The sequence below is a fragment of the Alligator mississippiensis genome, chromosome 5, assembly GCF_030867095.1.
Source record: "Alligator mississippiensis isolate rAllMis1 chromosome 5, rAllMis1, whole genome shotgun sequence".
Classification (NCBI taxonomy): Eukaryota; Metazoa; Chordata; order Crocodylia; family Alligatoridae; genus Alligator; species Alligator mississippiensis.
Window position 1 is genome coordinate 98,157,353 of NC_081828.1, and position 17,771 is coordinate 98,175,123.

General features: G+C 41.5%; 1 protein-coding gene across 8 annotated transcripts in view; it reads right to left on the minus strand.

Annotated features, from left to right (window-relative positions):
- Nucleotides 1–17,771, minus strand: part of DNAH5 (dynein axonemal heavy chain 5) — a 278,412-nt gene that overhangs the window by 13,280 nt on the left and 247,361 nt on the right. For 6 of the 8 annotated variants that reach the window (XM_059728602.1, XM_059728604.1, XM_059728603.1 and 3 more), the window contains 6 exons: nucleotides 16,815–16,964; nucleotides 11,672–11,917; nucleotides 8,114–8,333; nucleotides 7,186–7,391; nucleotides 5,733–5,936; nucleotides 4,775–4,993 (listed from right to left, as the gene is read on the minus strand). In XM_059728602.1, coding sequence (XP_059584585.1) covers nucleotides 4,775–4,993; nucleotides 5,733–5,936; nucleotides 7,186–7,391; nucleotides 8,114–8,333; nucleotides 11,672–11,917; nucleotides 16,815–16,964 — 1,245 coding nt within the window. Of the gene's footprint in view, nucleotides 1–4,774; nucleotides 4,994–5,732; nucleotides 5,937–7,185; nucleotides 7,392–8,113; nucleotides 8,334–11,671; nucleotides 11,918–13,983; nucleotides 14,112–16,814; nucleotides 16,965–17,771 lie in introns of those variants that run through there. The other 2 variants (XM_059728606.1, XR_009462504.1) reach the window with 2 other exon arrangements.

Here is a 17,771-nt window from a genome sequence, read left to right on the forward strand (position 1 = left end):
ATCTGTTAACAGCCTAAGTGATATAATAGAGATGAATAGTCCCATGTGCAGTAGATGAAGCCAAGATGGATCTCTCCTTTTGACCATCCCAGGAAAGGCAGCTGCATTCACCCACACTATTCTTTACCTTAACCTCCTCCCAACATTTGCACCTTGTCAAGATGCTGCTGCTACTGCGAGTGTTGCCACAGTCATACGTCAGAAGCATAAGGGCCAGAAAACCAGTAACAGGTAGAACAGTCAGTGTCAATAAGTCCTTGGACACACAAAGGAGGGCCATAAGGGCCATAGATGATGTGGTCAGCTATCTGAGTTTGAGCAGCACAGCTGCAGCCAGCATCACTGGAGAGGGTCCAAGAGTGCATGCTCGTCTTTAACCATCCAATGCCTGTTCTGAGATGGTTAAAGGAAGTCCAGGCCCTGCAGGGCAACTGCCAGCCTAAGGGGTGAAAGCTGGTGTTGGTAAGGAAGTTCTTTAGCTGTAGTTGTTGTGCAACATATTGCCTGCTCCACTGATGGGAGGCCTATGCTGTAAGTGACATGCCAAATACAGATTCAGTGAGCTTATTGGCCTGGTGGAGAATGAGTTCTGGGACTTCATAGTTTCATAGTTGGTAGGGTAGGAAAGGACCTGAGCAGATCATCAAGTCCGACCCCCTGCCGTGGCAGGAAAGAGTACTGGGGTCAGAGTACCCCAGCCAGGTGTTCATCCAGCCTCATTTTAAAGACCCCCAGAGTAGAAGCCAGCACCAATTCTCTTGGAAGTTGGTTCCAGATCCTAGCCGCCCTGACAGTGAAGTAGCGCCTCCTGATATTTAGCCTGAATCTACCCTCTGCCAGCTTGTGACTTATTCCTGGTCACTCCTGGTAGTGCTCAGGGGAACAGGGACTCCCCCAATGCCTACTGGTCCCTCCCCCCCCCCCCCAACTAGTTTGTAAATGGCCACTAGATCCCCCCTCAGCCTTCTCTTGTGGAGGCTGAACAGGTTCAGCCTGAACAGGTTCAGGTCCCTTAGCTTCTCCTTGTAGGGCCTGCCATGCTGACCCCTGATTATGCGGATGGCCCTGCTCTGGACCCTCCCTATGCTATCAACATCCTTCCTGAAGTGCCAGAACTGGATGCAGTACTCCAACTGCAGCCTAACCAGTCGCATAGAGGGGGAAGATTACCTCCTTGGACCTGCTTGAGATGCATCTGTGGATGCATGATAAGGTACAGTTGGCCTTCTTGACTGCATCCCCACACTGTCTGCCCACATTCATATTGGCATCAATAATGACTCCAAGATCCTTCTCTGCCTCTGCACTGATGAGAAGGGAGTTCCCCAGCATGTAGGTCTGCTGCTTGTTCTTCCTCCCCAGATGCAGTACCCTGCACTTGTCAGTGTTGAAACCTATCCTGTTCTCTTCTGTCCACCCCTGTAGCCTGTCCAGATCCAATTGCAGCCTGTTCCTTCCTTCTAGAGTGCCCACTTCTCCCCACATCTTAGTGTCATCTGAAAATTTGAACAGGGTACATTTTACCCATTTGTCCAAGTCACTGATGAAGATGTTGAACAGCGCGGGCCTGAGGATCAAGCCCTGCGGAACCCCACTTCCCACATCCCTCCAGGTCGAATAAAACCCATCCCACCACCACTCTCTGGGTTCAGCCCTCCAGCCAGTTAGTGACCCATCTGACTGTGTAGGCATCAACACCACAGTCTCCTGGATTTTTAATGAGAATGGGGTGAGAGACCATGTCGAAGGCCTTCCTGAAGTCCAGAAAGACTATATCCACCGTCACACCTGCATCCAGGGATTTGGTGACCTGGTCATAGAAGGCCACTAGGTTGGTCTGACAGGACCTGCCTCTAATGAACCCATGTTGGTTGCCCCTAAGCATAGTCTTCCCTGCTGGCCCCTCGTGGACATGTGCCAGGATAAATTTTCTCAAAAAGCTTTTCCAGGACCAAAGTAAGACTAACGGGCCTATAGTTTCCTGGGTCCTCCTTCCTCTCTTTTTTGAAAATGGGAACCACATTGGCCCTTTTCCAGTCCTCTGGCACATCGCCAGAGCACCGTGAGTGCTCGTAAAGCCATGCCAGAGGTCCCGCAATAACCTCTGCTAGTTCCCTCAGCACTCTGGAGTGGAGATCATCTGGACCTGCTGATTTAAATACATCCAGTCCCTCCAGAAGTTCCCCGACTAGATCCTCGCTGACCCTAGCCCCCCCCCCCCCCCCACAGGGCCTACGGGGGTCCCAGTGGTGGGGCTGACCAGGTCCCTACTCAGAAAAATGGAAGAAAAGAAATTGTTAAATAGGTTAGCTTTGCTGTCTGGTGTGACGACCAGATTTCCTAGCATGTCCTACAGAGGCCACACATTACCCGGTACCTTCTTTTTACCCCCTATGTATTTAAAAAAGGACTTCTTGTTGTCCTTGACCTGGGTAGCTAGTCCCAGTTCCATCTCTGCCTTAGCCTTCCTGACCAGCCCCCAACAGTCCCAAGCAACAGAGTCACCTCTGGTGATGGCCCCTCCCTTCCAATGGGTGTACGCCTCCTTTTTAGCTTGGAGATGTTTCCGGATGCTTTTGGTGAGCCATGGGGGCCTTTGCGCCCTCTTTGATCCGTGTAGGGATTACCTCCCTTTGGGCAGTGGTTGGTTTTCCAGCTTGTGGCTACCAGACGGACATGCAAAGAATGGTCCATATCTTGGGCTTTAACCCCTAGGGCCAGGGTAGCAGCTGGTCGCTGGATGTCAGGAGGGGAATGCATGAGAGAACTGGTAAGCAGTCAACTGGAGCTGGCATAAGGCAGTGCTGGATTTAAACTCAAGCTACCTAAGCTACAGTTTAGGGCCTCTAAATAAGTAAAAAAAACTGGACATTTTTATTTTAATATGACAAAAATATACATATATATATGGCTCCACAATTGTTATTCATGTTGAGTTCATAAATTTGTGCAGAAATAACAATAATTCATGTTAAAATGTCATGAAAATTCATTTTTGTGGATTATTTTTATCATATGGGGCCTCTTAAAATGGAAATAGCTTATGGCCTCAGCATGTCATAATCTGGCATTGGCATAAGGCATCCAGTGATGGTCTTCATGACACTGTTAAGCCTGGAATCTGCTAACTTAGTGTGCATGCTCCAGCCCCATACTGATGCATACTATTCAGCAGGAACAGACACAAGTGCCAAAGTGGAGTTGTGAAGTGCTTGGAAACTTGAATCCCAGGTGGTACCAGCAAGGTGACAAATAAGAGTTCCTCTGCTTTAACCTTACTGTGGATCCCTTCCAAATGCTGGTGGTAGGTAAGGGGCCGGTCCAACTTGACTGCTAGACAAGTGACAGCGTGACAATGTTAAAGTGTCCAGTTACCAATCTTGACTTTTATTTCTTTCTTCTGATGACTATAGACAGACTTATAAAATGTCTAGTTCTGGAGATGGGGCCTAAAACACAAGCCATTGTGGAACCCTGAAACTTTTCTTCTCTAGCCTCCTGTGTCTTTTTGAGGCAAGGATAAATCTCAGTCTTTCTGCAAGACTTTGAGGAAGCTAAGATCATAGCAATACACAGGCTGTTGCAGAATTATCATCAGGAAATAAGGATGGGCAGTTAGTCGTACTGAAGTTTTTGTCCTCATAGTTTCAGGCAACTTGAGAAGTGATACTGCATTGCACGTAGTGGGACGAGAATAACCCCTAACATGGGGTTGTTCTTCAGCCACATGGGTGTTCCTCAGCCACACACTGTCTTATACGCTTCCCTCTTTTTTATATTTACAATTAACATTATTTCTGTAAGAAGCAAACTATGAGAGAGCCATAAGAATTATAGAGCCTTCACACAACATCATGTAAAAGAAACATCAAGGACCCATTTGTGAAAACTATGCTTCAAGTGAAGGAAACCATTTATTCTAAAATACATGCTTAGCTCTTCTCCATCACAGAGTATAAATTAAAACAGCAGTAGTAGTTCAGCCTGTCCCTTCCAACAACCATCAACCCCATCATAGAGAAATAACCTCCAATAGTAAGATCTAATCTCCATTCCTCCTCTTTTATCACCACGTCTTGTTAGAACACCAAAAAGAGGAAAGTAACTGATATTACACTGGATGGTTGTTAATATGATGTGGAGACACGCCCACATCACATCACATCACATCACATGTCCACATTACAATGGTCATCCAAATAGGCAATTAAGCTTCATTTTAGAGGCAGTTTTGTTTTACTAGATATGAACCACCAAAAAGAGATTCAACATTTCATCACCTATACTTACACAGTCAGTCAGTCAGTCAGTCCATAGTGAAAGAACATTTGGAGCTTAGGGAAATAAATTACTTAAGTCTCAAAGAATCTAAACTGAAACTTGAATTAAGGAAGATCTTAAATATTTAGGTTTATTTGTAATACAGCACAACTATTCTTTCACAATGTTATCCAACTTGGCTGAAAAACTGATGACCTCTCTTAGTGAAAATGACAACTTTAAAAGTAGAGATTTAATAGTTTAGAAAAGCAATTATAACTCATCAGTACACACTTAGCAACTTTATTAGGAATATTAACATCCCAGTCAGGCTTCTTCACTATATGTTTTAAGGCATCTGTCAGCATAAAAGTATTCACTAAAGCTTTTAGAAAGATTAATACCATTACATACGGTTTTGTTTTCTTTTTCATGCGCACATAAGGCAAGATGGAACGGATGTAGCTTTTTTTTGGTTTTGTTTTTTTTTTTTTTACAGGTTTTGTTAACTCACTTCAAATGGTGCATAATCAGCAGGAAGCTTCATCAGCATATCATCAGCCAGTCTTGCCACCACTTCCTCCCTGGTTTCACCTCCTCCGTTACTAGAGCTGTCTTTTGGCTGAATACTGAGGATAGTGTCCAATACATCCTTGGCGAGCTTGCTTTGGTAAGTGATATCAGCATTGGGATGCAGACCAAACACCTCTGGAGTATCATAAGCAGGGAGGCTCTATGTAGTCAAAGATGAAGAATAGTAAATGAGAGATAATTGACACAAACATCACATAAAAAAGGCTTGAAGACTAGAAGTCGTTACTCTTGTATGAAAGTTTGAAGAGGCTGTTTTACCATGTCAACCTCAGAAAGTCAACCATCCTCAAAGAAGAGAAGCCAAAGCTATATAAAATCTAGCACTACAGTACAAACCCTGATTCCAACCACTGAGAACATAAATGAAACAATGTTTCTTTCCACTTTCATCTCATTTCACATTGAGAGGCAGGGTGTATTTGTTTGATAATGGTAATTCTAGAACAAGGACCACCAACCTGCAGCACATGTGCTATAAGTGGCACATGCAACCTCTGAGTGTGGGATGCAGAAAATTGAGGAGGTGAAAGGCAGCACAGATAGGCCAGGGAGCAGAAAGCATAACAGAAGATCAAGCAAGGGAAGCACCTTGGAGTCCCACCCAGGGTGGGTATGGTGCTTTTTTATGGCATGCCTGCCAAAGAGTTTGACCTCCACTGCCCTAGAAGATGCATCTCTCAAGGAAACAGCAAGAAAAGAAGAGGTTAGAGCTGTCATATCTGCAGCATTTTCACATTGCCACTAACAGATATTCAGGCAATTATGGAGGGAAAAGGCTATCCTGTATAAATGATTGTAATGAAAGAAGGATGCTTAAAAGTGAAAAGTCCTTGGGTAAATTAATATTTTATTTGGCAAGAATCTAGTAATTTACCAACCTGTATGTACTGAAGGTACTGATCAACGGTAGTACATTTGGGTATACTATACCCTTTGTAAAAGCAGAAGTCTTGGCTGAACACATTTTCACTGAACCAGACTTTAGCAAGTGCGTTGAGCAATCTTTTATCATAATCATCTGTCACTCTGCCTCCATACTGGATCTCCCCTATCATGTAGCGGACAGTGTTCCAGGAGACTCCCTAAAAATCAAGGGTTTCAGTTAGCAGACTAATCTTCTTCTAGTTTGACACAGAAGTCTATCAACATCTGCAGGCATGTCTTTAGATAACCAATAATATTTACCTGTCCTCTGTCACAACCCAAAGTTGTGATTTTTTGTTTGTGCGCGCTTCGGCACTGCTAAATTATTTTCCCGCTAAATTGCAGCTTCTTTGCATGGTGGAGTTTTCTGCTGCAGAAGAGAACCCCGGTGCAACAGAGAATTTCCCGTCAATTTGAAGCTTTCTTTGCATGGTGCATTTCTTTTGCATCTAAGAAATACACAGTGCAGGGAGTTCCCGCCATTTGTATAAGAATTGGTGCCATATTATTGGCCGATTCTAATATATGCACACGTGGCGGCTAGTGATTGGCTTGCTAGCCGTATAAAGAGCTTGGGTGGTTTCCGCTCAAGTTGGAGAGAAATCAGTTGGAGAGAAAGAAAACCTTCGCCTCGCGTGAAGATCTCTAAGCATTGCGGATCCTTACGGACCCAATGCATTTCTTAAAAGGCAACAGAGGCCTGAACAGCCTCTGGCCTCTCCCCGTCGCCGATAGATTCCTAGATGTATCCCTTCCTGTACGAGAAACTACCGAACCCACGGAGCTTCAACAACTCCGGGGGAAAGAACGAATTTGTCGTAGTCCTCTAACGAGGATTTAAGTGGAGCTGTACCTGGAAACTGTCCAGCCTACACCACGACCACCTTTGGTGTAAGTAAACAATCTTTAAATCAACCACTACGCGTCCGTGACTAATTCTAGCTCGCCCCCGGTCCTCTCCGACCCCGCGTGCCCAGGCTGCTGGACACAGCCCATGTGCGCAAAGACGGGCCCGGATCGCCCCCGGCCCGCACATCCTCCTTTTTCCATTTCAACTGTTGTACAAAGCAAAAATGACTATGCTGCCTTCATGTTTCCCTGATCCTGAGACCAGCCTAAACCTCACGCAAGAACTAATCCGGCAATTGAGGAACTCTGCAGGGCCTATCCCTAATGTCACTCAAGGTGGAGGTTGAAGTTAAGTTTGACAGAGCTGTCTCTGCTGGACTAAATGATTTTTGGCTTTTCTCATTCAGAGGAATGCTCAACACAGATTAGGACAACTTTATAGAAAAACTGTGAATAATTCTTGTTAGCATTTCAGTTGTTTGGGACGATCCATGCAATCCTAAGTAACCAAAGTACCAACCATTCTATGCTAACTGCCATTGAAATGATGCCACATACCTTCTTTATGTCCATATCATCTAAATGGTTCTGGATAAACTGCACAGTGGCATTGAAGTCAGATTGATTGAATTCATAGGGGATGTTCCAACCTAGAGGTCCAAATTTGCGCCTTTCTTGAACAGTGGAGTGTAGGAAACCAACAGCATACAACATGGGTTTCCACTGCACCATGTTACTGACATCCAGGAGGTCCTGACTTACACCTGTTCGTATAGACAGACACCATAAGGTATTGGTGAACAGCCTTTTTAAGTAAGAACAAGACTCATTACCAAAATGACTCTCCTGCTGTTACTTAGATTCTAACTACATCGCATAGTATCCCAATACAGGAGTAGTATACTGTCTTGCTTATATGCAACACAAGCTAATTGCAATCCAGAAACAAAGCAGGTTTATTTTATAGCATTTGTTACAGTGCATCTTATGTTATCATATGAAATCCTTTGTGCTGAACTGCCTCTTATTGTTTTGTTTTGTTTTGGGTTTGTTTTTTTTTTTGGGGGGGGGGGGGGTCAGGGAAAACATAATAAAAAAAAATCAGGTGATCTTCCTTTTGTCTTCAGAAACATGGAAGAACATTACATTATTATATGAAACACTTTTTTTAACAAAGACATTAGAAGTTAAAATATGAAAAACTATTGTTTTTATATCTAATAATCTTGGATGGCTGTTGTGGCTATGTTGCCCAATTATTCTCTCAATTTTACCATCATTTGCAAATGCAGTGATGCATTTACAAAAACTCCTGTTATCAGCTTCAAAGGATGATTACTGAAGGCAGCGTAAAATTTCTTTCTTAAACTGAAAACAACTACAAGACAGAAAAATGGTACCAGAGACAAGTGTGGAAGAAAGCACATGCTTGACTGTTTATTGTTACACATTATAATTGTGCTGCCTGTCAGTTCCTTTCACCTACCACCATAGGTTCTCTTCAGCCCAGCTTTGAGCCCCTGAGGAGGTTCATTGGTGAATTTAATGGACATCTGAAGAAGGGTAATGGGGAACTGCTTATGAACCTCAGTGGTCATCCACAAACGGAAGCCCTCATGGACAGTCTCTGTTTCAATAATAGTATCCATCAACTCATCCAAAAAGTCAAGTCCCAGGTGACAGTTTTGCAGTAGTGCCCATCCTCCCTAGTACAACAGATTACATGTTACGATTTGCATTTATATCTAGTTTAACTTTATTTGCCAAGTGAAAACACTTTTCCTATAGCAAATACTTAACTATAACATAGTCAATTGTACTCAACTGAGTATGAGTAGTGAAGCGGGCAGAGAAGTTTGATCAGCATATTCTATTTCTCAGCTTTGCAATTCTGCACAAAACAGTGACCCATTTAAGCCACATGTTCTTGAGCAATTTCTTTTACCATGTAAAGCTCAAACACTGGCAACCAGTTAACAGAACAGCATATATGCAACTGCAGAAACGTTTCCTATTTTCAAAAAAAAGCAGGAGATCAACTGATGGGTGAGATGAACCTTTCATGTGTTTTTTTTTTGTTTGTTATTGTTTTGTTTTTTTACATATACACTCTTCTCAGTAAAACAGGCTACTTAGGCCAACAAACCTGGTCTCTGAATACATGTCTATTATACAGCTTTTGTCGCCCATTTTGTGGGGCCATGGATTTTGCTTGGCCCAGACAAGCAGTTTCATAACCCTGCTGTTCTCAACTGGTAAAAGAAACCATTCTTTTTCTGTACAGAAGTATTCCTTACAGACCCAGAGGCCAGATATGCCAGCCAACTGAGCTCAGAAATGTGCAATTCAGCATAAAGCTACTGAACTGGAGACATCATAGGAAACCTCTGCCTTGACACCAGCTCACATATCAAGGTTACTAAGATACTAGCAGATCAGTAGCCAAACCATGTAATGTGATAACAGCAGCAAGTTGCTGATGTCAAGAAAGGGTTAAACAGTGCACTATGTTGAATTACAGATCCCTTTTTTCTAGTGATAAAGTAAATATTTCCCCTATTCAAATTGCAGGACTTCTTATTCTTCTTGTTCTGTCTGTTAAATCTCAGGTAAATAGGAACTCATTAGAAGCTAAGTGGAGAACAGTTCGGTACAGCAACATAACTGGGAGGGGGCAGAAGGGGCAAGTAGGACACCAGCCACAGGTATTAACTATGGGGGGGACACCAGAATCCATTCATCTGTCTTTACTACATCAGAGGGAACCCTGTGCTACCCAGCTATAGGAGCTGTGCAGGTTAGTCCTGCACCCCCCACAGTATATCTAGGCAGTAGGGTACAAGTGGAATGATTCTCTCCACCCCCCACCCTACACCCAAGAGAGTTTTTCCCACATGCATAGGGCCACTGCCACAAGATTCACTCTCTCTCTCCACAGCTGCTATTGCTGCTACTATAGCAGCATGGGTTACAACAGTAGCAGTAGCCTTCCCTGGGTAGAGAGTCTGGGCAGATAAGACTTCTCTCTCTCTGCAGTCTTTCTACACTGGTCAGCACACCACTACTTGTCCTCAGCCCTGGTTACTGAATAGCTTGCTACACATCTGGTTAGGTAACTGGCACCTAGTTAAAGAATCCTTAGGGCTCAACCACTTCACAGCATTAGATGGAAGGATATGGGAAAATTATGTGCAATTCTCCCCCACCATTCTTTTTTGTTCTATAAAAATGTTTGTTCTCTGGCTTTTCCCTTTCTCCCTTTTTTCAGGAAAGCAAGACCATGCCAACAAATTCCCCATCCCAAGTCCGGAAAAGCAACAGTCTTACAAGGAGATGTATGTGTGAGGTACAGTTTTGAGGAGTAGAAGGGGGGGGGGGGTGTATATATATATATATATATATATATATATATATATATATATATATATATTTTTTTTTTTTTTTTTTACAGACTTGGTTGCCTTTAAGGATGAGGACAAAGATTTCTTTAGTTTTTTTTCTCTGTACCATCTTTCTTAGTAGATTACATCACCATGGATGCAATAATTAGGCCTGTGCGGGTTGACAGCAATCTAATCCAGCTTCAGATCCGGCTGCTTTGGATGCCAGGGATCTGATCTGGAGCTCCGGACCGGTTTTCTGCATCGATCCAGCTGAAGCAGCTCCGAAGCTTTGGAGCCACCACAGAGGTCCGGCCATAGGGTATAATGAGGAATCAATGAAATATCTATAAAACTTTGTTGTTGTTTGTCTGACCCATGGCATGAGTTTGGTCTGTCAGCAGCTAGAGGTGCAGGGCCCCTGCACCTATCTCCTTGACAGCTGGCAGGCTTTGTGGCCACATGAGGGGCTACCATCCCTGCAGCTTTCATCCTACTGCACCTTAACACACAGTGTCACCCATGTCATGAGTTTTGCTTGTCCACAGCTTGAGGTGCAGCTCCCCCAAACCCCTACACCAATCTTCTTGAAACTTGGCAGGCTTTGTGGCTTCACCAGGAGCCACAACCCCTGCAGTTTTGACCCCCTGTGGTGTAACAAAGATGTGACATGAGTTTTGCTTTCAAGAATTTGGGGTGCAGTTTCCCCTGAGCCCCTGCACCAATCTTCTTGAAACTTGGCAGGCTTCATACTCTCAGCAGAGGCTACAATTCCTGTAAATTTCATCTAAATCAGACAAAAAACAACAACGTTATAGATATTTTATTGTTTCCCCATTATACCCTATAGCCAGATCTTGAAAGCTTTTCTGAAGCACTTCAAAAGCTCTGAACCACTTCAGAAAGCCTAACGAAGCCAGCGCTTCAATCCAGACATGCTGCTTCGGATGCTGAAGCATCCGAAGCTTCTCTGGATCTGGAGCTCTGTCTGAAGCCTTACACAGCCCTAGCAATAGTCACTTCACAACAAATTGGCAACTTCATTTTATCATAGAATTGGTTCAGTAATTTTCCCCTATGAAATGCATTAGTCCTATTCCATGTGTAAACTTCAATGTCTTGCTTAACACCCCATTCTCCTTCCTCCCAAGTGGATTACAGAATTTCCTGATTATGCATTTAGATTGTAGGATTTTGTATTGTTGCAATTTATGAACAGCAGCATGACACAAAAAGCTCTCAATAAAATTAAATGTGGAATTTATCCTCCATTTAACAAATTGTATCTAGGTTTGTATCAAATGGGCAAATGAATTAATAATCATTCATATGGAATGTCTTTCTACTAATAATCTGTATTAACTGTAGTCAGATAATCTAGTTGTGTCATATTAATGAAATAAATTCTTAGTGGAACTATTTTTGAAGCAATAATCATTTACCGAAGGACTTTGGTTTGGGTATTTTATAGCTTTTTTGCCCTTAAAAAAAAAATCAATCTTTGTGAGGATACAGGTCATTGTTTTGAATTTTGTGTAAAATACAGTTCCCTCTATGCATCAATTACCTGAAAGTAAGCCTTATTCCTAACCAAGGTTCTAACACATTTTGATCTTTTATTCAACTCTGTACTGAAGAACCACAAAATTCAAATATTGCCTCACATGTGCCATCATCTGCTGAAGCAGTTTGCGTGCATGGACCTCTTGCCCTTGGCCCATTGAAACACAACGTGTCTCTGTCTTCAATCTTTTCCCCAAAGCAATGATTGAGTCAGTAGGATCAGATCCCATAGAAAGAAAGCAGATGAGAGGTGTTTGTGGATCAGATTCTTCCCAAGTCTTCTCCAAGTCCAGAATGACACCTTCTGCATATTTCTCACCCATAGCATCAATTATATACTTTCTGGCCTATATTAAAAATAGCAAAATTCAATCTGTGATATTAACACTGCATGTTGTGCTCTACAAGCTATGACTATGAATGCATACATAACTTGTGAAGCAAACTCTTAGTGTAATGATATACATTTAATCAACTAAAAGCAAATATATATTGGTGTTGCAGACTAAAGTGGGATGAACAACAGAACTATTTCTAACATGATGACATGTTTATTTATAAATATGTCATAATCCAAAATATATCCAAGATTTTTCTTGGAGCCTGAGGAAATATCTGTTCTAAACCTCCTTTAGCAACTGAGTTAATGAAGCTAAGATAGCTTCCACAGATGTATAAAGTTAAAAGGAATGAGCTACTTCTCAGAGACCTTAGTATTCAAGATTATTCATCAACAATGGCAAGAAAAAAGATTAAGTAGGAACAAATTTAAATTACCCAAGGTAATTTTCAATGATAACCTTTTTTAGCTTGGAAAGGGATTTCATGGAGGGATTTCAGTCAATCAGCTTCACACATACCTTGCTTTTTTCTCTCTGACAGTCAGTAAAAAATTCCTGCTTAGCTTCACGTATCTGATTTGTTATACAGATTTGCTACATTACACTTTATCTATAGTAGCAGTATCCAGTTGTCACTTTAAGGAATTATATAGTAGGGTTGTGTGAAACAGCAACATTCCGCTTTGACATTCGTTTCAACGGAACAGCGTTTTGTTTTGATTTGAAAACACTGTTCCAGTCCAATTTGTCAAAACAGTTTAGCTGTTTTGATGCTATTTTGATGTTCTGAGTGCCCTCCCCAGTGCTAGGATTGGGCTCAGCCCAGCTCGATCATAGTGCTGGAGAGTGCTGGACTGCTTTTAAACTTGAAACGTTTTGAACATTTCGAAACATTTCAACTGCCCTCGTTTTGTTTTGAGGCTGTTTCAAAGCCCTTCATTTCATTTTAATTTCTCTGTTTTGAGCTCAAAGTGAGTCGAAACAAAACAGCCAGTGAAATTTCGCACAGCCCTATTATATAGCTATTTATTCAAAAGGATATCGAAAATCATTCATGTTTTATTTCCGTCCCTGTGGGAGAAATCAACTTTCTAGTTTGCCTTTCAGACTAATTAATTTTTTAACATTGCCCATCTAACCTTCCCTTACAACAGTCCTCTCTCCTTGTTTTTGATCTTCTCTGCAGATTCATGGATTCCCTCTCTTCCATGATATCTGATATAGCCTTCTGGATATCTTTAATCTATTAGGGTTTGACAGTCCAAACTGAATACACTCCAGGTGCCCCACACAACAAATGTGTTCTCTTGCCAGTTCTGTCATATCCCATGAATCAATAAGGATAGCAGTCAGCTTTGACTTGACCCCCCAACCCGCCTTGCTCCAAAGATCGAGGTAACCTCATCCTATTTGTCTCCTAAATCCACTTTTAAAAAACCATTTAGGACTCACCACTTTTTACAACTCTGCCCCATGCTATGCTTTTAGTGACATCAAACTTCCCACCAAACACACAAACACTTCTGCGCTTTCCTTCATGTTCTCCCTCATTCATGCAGTGTTCTTCTTGAACAGATCTAGGAGGTTACAACCTTCTCTTCCAAACCTACCTCTACCTTAACTATAAAAGAATACATCTAGGAAGTAATGGTCTGAGGCTAAAGGGGAAAATTTGTGATTCTTTTTTAACTATAAGAAGCATATACAATGTGCATTGCATAGTCTTTTTTTTCTCCCTAACCCTTCATGGCCCTTCTCCTTATATGTCAAACATGCCCACAAACCAATTAAGTTAAACACATTAATAAGTTTAAAGAAGGCTTGTTAACTAGCAAAGTGGATACTAGTAGCTCTCTAGCCACAGCAGTAGAGAACTCTGAAAAGGCTCATTTGCCACTGCTCAAGAAAGACATGTTATCATGCTTAAATTACAGTCACCTAGCCAACTATGGCATGCCCTGTATGCCACTTGTAAGAGGCTGCCACTAATAACTGATCCTCACCCACATGCTTTCACTTCCCATGCTCTGGACCCAGAATTATAGCAGTGAAGACCCCCTGGTAGCACCCACCTTTTTTACGTTTCTCTCTATCCCAGGCCCCAATCTGAAGCACGCATGATAGTCTTCATTCTTGAAGAGAGTCAGTTGAGCCAGTGCAGGCAAAAAGTTAATGCAAGTCCTACGGGACTCCTACATTGCTGAGAGCATAGGATGGTAGTGCTCAATTAAGGAAAGCTATTTCATTGACTTTCTAAAAGACTGAAATACTGGGAAGGCATGCTAAATTCCCACATCTGTTTTTAAGATAGAAGATAATGAAAATCAGCTGAACAAAGAATATAGTGATGGAAAAGGAAAGGACCCCCAGAAGGCAGGGAAAAAGAATGTACCAACCACAATGCAAGCAATACAGTCAAAGGACCTTATCCAATTTTGTAGCCAAAGTAGGCAAGGTCTTATAGATGCTTTACTAATAGAACAATCTGAAACAACAAAATGAAAGAACTAAAACTACTTGTTTAAGACCTGAAATGAAATACTATAGGGTTAATAGAAATGTAATGGATAATGGAATTGAATATAACGTGAAATTCAGAACATAAAATATAGAAGGTTGAAATAGATGGAATGATGGAATAAGTTAATAGAAACATCATAGAATAATCATTATGAATGCAACGAGTATGGAAAGACACATGCTCTCCAATAAAGCAACTCTGTGAAAGATGTGAAGAGATGTGTAGGTTGTGGGTAATACATGTTGGAGATATTAAAAAATGGAATTTAAAATGGTGACCAAGATAAGGCATAATCAGTATGAATGAAAAACATTTCTGAATAAGATGAGCATGTAATAATAATGGGATTGTGACAGTAATGTGCTAAAGCACTACAAACAAATTTGATTATTGATAAACTATGAGGCATGAGGATTGGGAAACTGTGTCAGCAAATTGGGAATATAAGGCCTGTTTTGGAAGCCAGTTGTCATGCATCCTTATGACCAGGGATCTAGGTTTTCCATTTCCCACAGAAAACAGGGAAAAACGCAGATTTCCCCGTTTACTGGAGGAAAAAAAAACCAACCAAAAAACAGGTTTTTCATTTCAACAGAGAAATACATGGATTTGGCACTTTTTCAAAGAGCTCTCTGCAGGTTGGAGGAGTTCCAGCCTGCATGGGGCTGACAGGAGCAGGAGTGTAAATATATCAATAAAACAATACAACATTGTATTCAACTGATACCTATGTATATATTGGCCTTTCATTTTAATCACAGATTTGAGGTTAAGTCATAGAATTTGTGATTTTTTTTTTTTTTTTATCAGGGAAAACCAGGATCCCTGCTTTTGACATGTCCTGTCCAATAGAGTTGGTGCACTATGACCATGGCTTTGAGGCTAGTGGTATTTGCTTGAGCCAAAACACTAACATTTGTTCTTCTATCCTTCCAGTTGATATGGAGGATTTTCTGAAGACATCACTGATGGTAACAATCCCCGGCTTTTAGGTTATCTTAGCCTTACCTGGCATTCTGGGGACCCTCCAGGGCTGCAGCAGTGGTGATCTAGGCACACAGAGCCTGGTTGGCAGTCAGAGCATGGTTCTGGCCAGCCAAGTTCTAGTTTCAGGCAGTATACACTGGCACATAGTGTATCCCCACACCTTTTTCTGGCTCAGGTTGGGTTTTTTTGACACCGAAAAACCACAGTGTCAAAAAACCACCATGCTGCAAATTAGCAGTATGGCCAATGCATGCAGTTAGTGGCACCACAACCACACGTGCACACTTTTCTGGACACACCCCCTAGCTTGCCAGGAGCCAGGAGGAGCAGGGAAAGGGCAGTTTGCCTGAAGCAAGGCAATTTGCCCCACACCAAAGCACATGTGCAGGGGCATGTGCCCAGACAAAAAGTAGCAGCACAAATTTGTTCTGCTACTGTTCTTGCACCTGCAAGTACATGCTCCTGCATGTAGGGATACACCCATAAGGATTAACTAGTGACCCAAAATCACATATGTGATAGAATGTTATGATCCCAAACATTCAATTCTGAATCTGAATCTTTTGCACATACAGTGCATAAAGTTTGGCTTAGGCAATTTGCTTGCTATCACAAATAACTTTCTTGACAGATAGAGATCAATTCCACTTCCCCACAGTAATGAAAGAATTACAGAAATAGTGCCTTCTAAAAAAGTCATGAACACATGACCACAATTAATATTGTAGCTTTTTCATTATTTGCCTAGGTCCAGCTTGATACTGTTGCCCTTTTTATACAGAGAAAAACTGAAGAGAAAAAAAAAATTAGCACTGCTGTAAACTTTCTTATGGTGGGTTTAATCCTAATAACTTTGTTGTACAAGAACTGGATATTTAATCAAATCGTTTCTACAGTTTAATTTTCATTTGCTTTTTCTTGTTCAACTTTCTAGGGTGATATGTTTATGGCTATCAAGAGATATACTTAAACCGAACTTTAAGTTAGCTATAAAATTACAAGCAATTCTCTCATTAATATTACCCAGGCCAGCAAGAACATTTCTTCTACACCTACAGGAGGATATGGAGAGTTAAGCCCTCCAACCCTCAATTTGAGTTCTGACTATCAGAGAATTAGTTCTTCTATCTGCAAGATAGGATAAACACATTCAGACACCTTTGTGATGGGGGAATTAATTAACATGCATGTGTAAAGCACTCAGAAAACATTTTAATTACCATTTAAGAAATAAAGATTATTATAAAATAATCTTAGTATTATTTTCAAGTAGAATTTACCTATAAGAATATGGCATATTCCATAAGAAGATTCCAAATTCAACTGTTATATAGCTTATATGGAAAATTATTGCAATCTATCCATGTACAGCATCATGCTAAGATGTTAACATACCTGAGCTATGGTTCTATCAGGACACCAGGACCTAATAAGGAGAAGATGCCTGAAACAATCTAGAGACTGATCATAGCCACTAGGAACAAGTTCTTCCTCAGGATACTCCTTATCAAACCAAATTTTCCATTGTTTTTCAGTTCTTGAAATCTGTAGGCATAAGGGCAGAAAAGCACATCTCTCTGTGTAAATAAAGTCATACTTCAACACACATGAAATCTAGGTCACAACCTTCACTTCGTTTGTACAGGGTTACTGAAACTATAAGGAAACAAAAAACAAAAAACTAAGCTTTCAGATTTAGAGAAAAAAACATTTATACAAGGTCTCCCCCCCCAAAAAATGAGCCACTATAAAACCAAACTACTCCCCAAAATATCCATTGTTAAAGGCATATATATTCATAATCCTTGCCATAAACTCACTCCAAAATTAGCAATAATTTGGGGTGTTCATGGAGTATCATGCATAAATAGTTTCCTAAATTGGGTTTGCTGCTATAATGGTATATAATCATAAAATCATACAAAATTAGGGTTGGAAGGGACCTTAGGAGGTCATCTAGTCCAATCCCCTGCTCAAACCAGGACCACCCCCAACCAGATCATTCCAGCCAGTGCTTTGTCAAACCTGGTCTCAAAAGCCTCTGAGGATAGAGATTCCACCATCTCTCTAGGTAACTTGTTCCAGGGTTTTACCACCCTCCTAGTGAGAAACTTGTTCCTAATATCCAACCTGAACCTCCCTTGCTGTAACTTGGCACCATTGCTTCTTGTTCTGTCATCTGCCACCATTGAGAACAGTCTTGCTCCATCCTCCTGGGAATCACCCTTCAGGTAGTTGAAGGCTGCTATTAAATCCCCCCTCAGTCTTCTCTTCTCCAGGGTAAATAAGCCCAGTTCCCTCAGTCTCTCATTAGAAGTCATGTGCCCCAGCCTGCTAATCCTTTTCGCTACC